This window comes from Agelaius phoeniceus, chromosome 12 (genome assembly GCF_051311805.1).
Source record: "Agelaius phoeniceus isolate bAgePho1 chromosome 12, bAgePho1.hap1, whole genome shotgun sequence".
Lineage (NCBI taxonomy): Eukaryota > Metazoa > Chordata > Aves > Passeriformes > Icteridae > Agelaius > Agelaius phoeniceus.
In genome coordinates, this window is record NC_135276.1 from 3046650 (window position 1) to 3054316 (window position 7667).

The following is a 7667-nucleotide window of genomic DNA, read 5'->3' on the forward strand; positions in this document are numbered from 1 at the left end:
TCTGCCCTGAGGGGGACCTGCTCTGCCCTGGGGCCCTGCTCTGCCCTTGGGGACCTGCTCTGTCCTGGGGAACCTGCTCTGTCCTGGGGAACCTGCTCTGCTCTGGGGTTACTGCTCTGCCCTGGGGAACCTGCTCTGCCCTTGGGGCCCTGCTCTGCCCTGGGGACCTGCTCTGCCCTTGGGCCCTGCTCTGCCCTTGGGCCCTGCTCTGCCCTTGGGGACCTGCTCTGCCCTTGGGGACCTGCTCTGCCCTTGGGCCCTGCTCTGCCCTTGGGCCCTGCTCTGCCCTTGGGGACCTGCTCTGCCCTTGGGCCCTGCTCTGCCCTTGGGCCCTGCTCTGCCCTGGGGCCCTGCTCTGTCCTGGGGAACCTGCTCTGCCCTGAGGGGAACCTGCTCTGCTCTGGGGTTACTGCTCTGCTCTGGGGTTACTGCTCTGCTCTGGGGCCCTGCTCTGCCCTGAGGGGGCCCTGCTCTGCTCTGGGGAACCTGCTCTGCCCTTGGGGACCTGCTCTGCCCTTGGGGACCTGCTCTGCCCTTGGGGCCCTGCTCTGCCCTGGGGAACCTGCTCTGCCCTGGGGGACCTGCTCTGCTCTGGGGCCCTGCTCTGCCCTGAGGGGGACCTGCTCTGCTCTGGGGCCCTGCTCTGCCCTGAGGGGAACCTGCTCTGCCCTGAGGGGGACCTGCTCTGTCCTGGGGGACCTGCCCAGCCTCAGGGGACCCTGACTCACCCCCTGGGCTGCACTCCCTGCCTCTTGCCCCCCTGGGCAGGCAGGGCTCTGCCCCACAGCTCCTGAGGAAGACAAACAGGTGAATGCTGCCTGGGCTGGAAGTGGTGCTGCCATCACCAGTACCAAATTAGTTTTGGAGGGTTTTTCCCCAGTATATGAGCTTCAAAGCTGGGCTTGGTTTGTTGGGTTGAATTTTCTCAGTATTTCTGGATGGGGAGTGAGCAAAGAGTAGGTGCTAGTTGTCTTTTTCCTCATCTGTACAGTCTGTAGGGCTCTGATCTGGGGAGATTTGGATTTACATTGGCCGTGCAGGGAAGGAGTCTCACTGGAAGGCCTTTCTAGGGGATCTGGTTTCTCCATGCTGAATGAACATTGATTCTTTACTGGAAAAATTGACCAGGATATTATTGACTTTCTGTCACTTTTTTGGGAGTAGTTTCTTATTGTGCAGAACATTTAAACATTTATTACCATGGATCAAGTTGTGGAATTAGCGCTCTTGCTTCAGAGAGGAGACCTGAGTTCATCCTTATCCCACAGGCAGGAACATGAGAAGGGAAACAAACTCACTAAGCTGGGATCAGCCAAAAACTTCCCTTTTGCTGTAGGTTTGGCAGTCTGACACAGCACACAAATATCCACACAGATCTTCCCTGTTAGCACCAGGGGCAGAAATATAACAGTGCTGCCTTCAGGCACTGTTGCATGAAGGTTTTACAAAGAATCTTCTGACTGAGAGAGAAAATAACAAAATTCAGAGCATCTTGAAATGTTGTGTTCCTAAATGTAAGGAAGGCCCCATCCACTCAGCTATCTCCTTTCAACAGACACCTGATACTCCATCCATTTCTATTAATTTTTAAAGAGAAATTGGCACAGGAAATCACAGTATTTTGGAGAGCTGAACTTCCCTCCTCCTTTTCCCAGCTATTGCTTTGTGCAGGCTTCACCTAAGATGACAGCTCCCTCCCCTGCTCTCAGGCTATTGACTTTATGCTGGAATGTCCCACTGGGGGTTTATTTTCCCTTCTGTTTCATTATTCATTTCCCCATTTTGCCTCCCCATCAAGCTGCCTCCACATCTGCCCAGAAAGGCAGAGTGCATTTATGTACAGAAATCAGGAGTTAGCAGGGGTGGGTTACTGCCTGATGCTCTCACATGAGGCTCTCTGCACACTGCTGTCCCCAAATGCTGCTGGAAAAGTGACTGCAGGATTTTGAGGTACACAAGGGAGGCATGTGAAGATTTTAGCATGACTTGGACAGCCACTCCTCACCAGCTGCTGGTGTCACCCTCAGCTGGTGCCACGCACAGTCAGTGCTCAGGTTGGAAATTTGCAGCTTTTCTGTGTCATCTCTTTCTCGTGCAACCACTTGACTTCTGTGGAGGAGTTCAAGCCCTTTTGCAGATCACTGGAGCCCCATTCTGAAACTGGAACCCTCTGACAAGGCAGGCTTCCTGCAGAAAGGGAATTCAGGTTTGGAGAGGGAAGAAGATAGAAACACTTGGCACATCTGTAGGGCATCTGAAATTGGTAAATTCTAATTTTAAATCTTGTATAAATTGCTATAAAATCATTATATAATATGTAACAACACACAGAAAATTACCTTGGCAGATACTTAGATTAAGACCTCTCTAAACTAACACTCCAGTTTTAAAGCTTACTTTAAAACCCATTTTCAGTCTTATTTCAGTCTTGTAAAATTTGAGGATTTAAACTTGAGCTGTGAAAACTGAAAAATTGTACTCTCTATTCAGTTAAAAGTTTAGCATTTGTTTTCAGTACTAAAACCACCTATATACCCAGTTTGTTCTGTTTGGCTTTTTTATTTCTTTCTATTAAACACACAGATAAATACTCAGAATCTCTGGTTTCTCAGAACTGATCACTGTAATCATTTCTAAGTATTTAACATACTTGAAACATTAAACCTGAGTACCAAACTTCAGTGATTTCCAAATGCCCTCAGAATTACAGTGATGGAAATCAGAGTGGTCTCTGTTGCAGTGTACATAAGGGTCAGCAGGCAGGATCACTGATAGATGCTTCTGTTTATCTCTGTCTCTGTCTGGAGTTATGTGTCAGTCCCAGAGGTACCAGCATTTCCACTAAGGGTGGGCCACTGGCCTTAAAGTCTTAAAGTTCTTTTAATTGCAAATTAGAGAAAGTATAGACCTGCTCCAGAAGTAAGCTGTGTCACCTCTCCCCCCTTTTGCCCTCCCCTCTCATTCTCTGCTTATGCTCCCCCCATCTGGCTGGCTGCCTTGCTGCAGAATCAGCTCCTCCTCTGTTCAAGCCTCTTCCAGTTGTATTTGGCAGGGTCAGCCCCTGGCCTGCTTTTAGGCTTTTGGTTTGCATCACCATTTATTAGATGGAGAAGAGAGCAGAATGGGAAAGAGGGGTGAAAAAGGCTGGGCACTGCTGCAGCCTGTCCTGTTGGATCCCAGTGATGTCAGTGGTCAGGGTGCAGATCCCAGGAGCTCTGGGGGCTGCTGGCCTTGGAGGTGGGGGAGCTCTGGGGCCCTGCAGGACAGGGCAGCAGGGCTGGGAGAGGCCTGCCTGAGTCACTCACTGAGCTGGGATGTCTCTCTTCCTTCCAGGACTGTGGCTTGCAGCTCAATGATGAGGAAGGCCATCGTTGTTACCCCCTAGAGGGCCACTTGCTCTGCCACAGCTGTCACATCAGGCGCCTTAATATCAAACTGCCATCACATCCACCTCCCAGCTACCCCATGCATGTCACAGAACTCTGAAAGACATTTCCACGATCAAAAAGCCGCTGGAAAGAAGACAAAAATCTAAAGATTACTTTCGTGTTCCTTTCAAGATGAGGTTCCAGTAATAACCATCTAAACCAGCTATTTATTTTTTGAATCAGAGGTGAGGGGTCCTTTTCTGATCTTGTACATATGCATTCTTTTATCTAAACATTTTCACTGAGACACCGTCTACTTGAACAAATAATTCACCACTAAACTGTAACTGTAAATGGCAGCATTGCTAAAAACAATGGTACAAAGGGCTGTTCTGCACTCCCTGCTCTCTTCCTTCAGTGGAGATTTCACCCGAGTAAGGAGTGTCGAATTACTTTCCAAAAGTTAGCACCTTATCATATTGCAGCAAGCATGATAAGATAAATGCTAGCATTTTAGCTAGTTTTGTTGAATTCTGGTCTTAGAGAATACTTAGATTCCAGAAGCAGGGAATAGGCAGCAAGCAGGTGTTTTAGCCAGGGCAGTTTTCAGCAAGGTTAAAGCAGGGTGTTCTGTGAAGAAGTGTCAGGCCAGCTCTCCATGCTACAGGGTCCCACAGTCATCCAAAGATTAATTATTTGGCTTGTTCAAGAAATGTGGCAAGCCTCTGATGAAAAACCCACAGTACAGAGGATTGTATCCAAAAGATTGGCACGTGCAGGGTCAGCAGTTGCAGCCCTCTGTAATTGCTGGCTGTGTAGCCATGGCTTCAAAATGCATTCCTATCAACTGGACCATTTGGCACTTAGTAAAGAATTCGTCTTTCAAACCTGTTTTTTGTTCAGTAGGGTTCTCTGCAAAGGTACACTTGTCTTTATACTGCTTGTTTTATCCAAGACTTCATTTGTTACCAACTGCTTCATGATTGTATGTTGAGACATTATTAAAGAGAGGCACAGTGGTTTGGTATTACCTTTTCAGCTTTGTGTTCTTTTCAAGATTACTTTTCAACTGATTATGGTGACTGTCTTCATTGGAAAGCAAAGTGCAGTATGGCAGGAATAGTAATTGAGAGAGTCAGACCATGAAACATCAGTGTTTACAACAAGTGTTAGCTGTACATAGACTGTACACACTTTCATGTTTTGCATAAGCTTTTACAGTACCCTCAGACCTCTGGGGAGAAATATATGTCTTCCATATAGGAAGTTAGATGAATCTTTTTTTATGGTTTGTTTTTACCATGTGCTGATGTTTTACATGCAAATCACACATCTGTATGTCAAAAAAATTCCTTGCATTCTCACGAGAATTGACCCAGCCTTCCTGAAGCTGCAATTTATCATTGCTGTCTTTAACTGCATTCAAAGTTACAATAAAATAAAATTCTTCAGCCCCAGAGGAAGTAGAAATACCAGAGTGGATTCTTGGCATGTGTGAATTGGGCCATTTCCATGCCAGTTCCAGCACGGCAGAATCCGCCCGATCGTTCGGAAACGGTCCCGTGTTCAATCCAGCATGCAGACTGATGGAGTGACTTATTTGGCAACACCATTGCAGTTTAGTTTCTTATGCTCCATTGACTTTTTGAAAGCCATTTGTGGTGCTCTTGAAAAGCACAAAGAGCATCCAATGGCCACTAATTCCTAAGTGGAATAATTAACTCCCTTAACAGAACTTTTTGATAGTCTGGAATTTCCTTATGAGGAAAGGTGGGGGAAGGGGAACAGGAAAAATTCCTGAGAACTATTTTTTCTGTTAGTAAGGAACAAAAAGGATGCTTTCTGAACTTCTGCCAGACTTCCATTGGCCTAGATTAACCTGTCCTACTGAAGACTCCTGGGCAAAGTAATTTTGTAGTTAATATGTATCAGTTTGTAATTAACATGTTTAATGTGAATGCCAGGATTTGAAGCAACTTGAGTGCAGTCAGTGCCCCATTTCTGCACTGTGGCCCAAGAGGCCTGGCCTGCAGATGAGAGGCCAGGGGTGCACCTGCACTTCTGCATTTGCAGACACTCCCTCTGTGTCCATAGTCAGCAGCCCAGCCTCAGGAGGAAGTGGAATTACACGTGCCAGCAAATGCTGGAGAAAGGGGAAAAAATGTCTCAAACTGCATTGTATGACCAGGTCAATTCCTTCAGGTTACTACAAACATGGAAGGTGCCAGAGCTTCAGGATAAACTTTTAGCATCAGCTGCAATGGAGTGCATTTTCCATTGCAGGAGGGTGCTGTGGACCACATTTAGCTTTGAGGCATTTTCACTTGCATGTCTTCACATGCAGTCTTTGCCCAGATTAAGAAATCATTAAAATACATAGAGGAGGTTTGGGTATGTTCCTGGGAACAAATAACAGTTACTTGCTGAACTGGAAAAATGCTTTTCTCTACCAGTAGAGAAGCAAAACCTTCACACTGACAGTGGGCAGAGCTGGAGCTGACTTACCCTGGCATTCAGCCCATCCTCTGCCAGCACCTTCCTGAACACTTGGCCTCCATCAGGGCATCAGTTTAAGTTTCCAGCATACTTTCTAAGGGCCAGCACACTTTCAAACATGTACATGCCAGACCATTTCTTCATGTTTTGTTCAAAATGATCATCCTGTAGAACAGAATAATATTTCATTTCATTTGACATGCTGATTTTTCAGTCTCTTGTAGTTCTGTGCAGTTCTGATCTGTTAAGTGTCACCATGGTAAAAATTCTGAAAGGTAATATGTCAATATAGAATAAGCAATTTGTTTAAAACCAGAAAGCAGCAGCTGTTGTTCTAGTATTTTCTATAGACAGATGCATTCCATTACTGTATTACAAAGTGCAGCTTTGCTTTTCCAGCATTTACTATAAAAACTGGGGCTTGAGTGAGATTTGCCAGGTTTGGTTGGGTTTTTTTTTTTTCAAATCAAAGAGAAAAATAAAATCAAACCTAAAATAATGATGTGCTGTACTCTTTAGTGCTAGTGACAGTTTCTGCACATTTTACCTCCTGCCTGGGGAATAATGTAAATGAGAACTCTCATTTTAATGATTTTCTTACAGAATATTCTTACATTAACTCAGTTCAACACAGATGAAAACTTCCTAAGTCCGTTTTACAGTGCAGTTGTTCTTCAGAAGCAGTTACTGTACTGTCAGAATATTTCCATAAAGTCACATCAATAACAACCTGCTCTCATTTGCATCAGGGCTGCCCCTCCCACCTGGGAGGGGAATCCTCCCCAGCCCCTCCACAGGAGCTGCTGCAGGGTCCCTCCCACCCGAGGGCGACTTCCAAAGAAAGGACCAAAATCATCCTTTGAAAACAAAAGAATGCACTCAGAGAATGGAGCTTACACAGAGAGTTTGTTGGGGTTTCTTTCCTTTTCCTTTTACTTGTGTGCACGTGTGTGTATATATTTTGTAAGGTGGAGCTTCAAAAGGAAAACATGGTTAGAGGAACTCTTTAAGACCAGAAATTCCATAGTAGTAAAGTAAACCAAAGCTCTAAAGGAAACAAAAGCTGCTTTCTTGTGTTTCAAGAAAAGTTTAAAAGTTTGTGATTCATCCTGTAACTAATGCCGTAACTAGAGTATATAATTTGACTTAAATTAAGTTTTCATTTGAGAAATATTTTCATTTTCTTTAAAAGAATATAGTTTTCTTCCAAGAACTTGGACCAACGTTGATTTTTATTTTGTAGGAAATATATGAATTCCCAGTTTGTATATCATGTAACTAGTTTACATGCTGAAAATATACATTAGTTAACTATTTTTGTATATATATATCTTTGTAAAACCTTTCAATGTGCTTCTGTCTTTTAGTCTTTAGAGTTACTTGTGGTTTTGTGTTTCAGTGTTTGATTCCCTTGATTGTTGAAGAAAAAATTGGGAAATGTAGATTTATTTATCTAAAGAAGAAGCTACTTGCTATCATCTTAAGTTATTTAATATTAAAGTCAGAAGTTTCATTTAACCTTAGATGCTATAATCTGCTTTTTTCAATAAAGACATTTTGTAGTTATCTCTGGCTTTGTAGTCTGTTGCATGTAAGTATTTTATTTCATCTAGGTGGGCATTAAAACAATTTTCAGGAACCCTTGTATGCCTGCAGAAATGCCTAACTGATATTAATTGATTTCAGCTGCATTCATGAAAGATTTTGGTCCTCTAGTGCAAGTGTTACTAATTAAGGTCTAAAATGTGCCCACAGCTAACGTTCTGCAGCTGCACTTAGAAAAGAATTTAGTCACTCTGGCAC

The 7667-nt window shown here is 44.3% G+C and overlaps 1 protein-coding gene across 2 annotated transcripts in view; it reads left to right on the forward strand.

Moving 5' to 3' along the window:
- The window catches only part of WTIP (WT1 interacting protein), an 88827-nt gene extending 81397 nt beyond the window's left edge, over nt 1–7430 (forward strand). For both annotated transcript variants that reach the window (XM_054640977.2, XM_077185198.1), the window contains exon 8: nt 3334–7430. In XM_054640977.2, coding sequence (XP_054496952.2) covers nt 3334–3486 — 153 coding nt within the window. In that variant the 3' untranslated portion in view covers nt 3487–7430. The remainder of the gene's footprint in view (nt 1–3333) is intronic.
- The last annotated feature ends 237 nt before the right edge of the window (nt 7431–7667 follow it).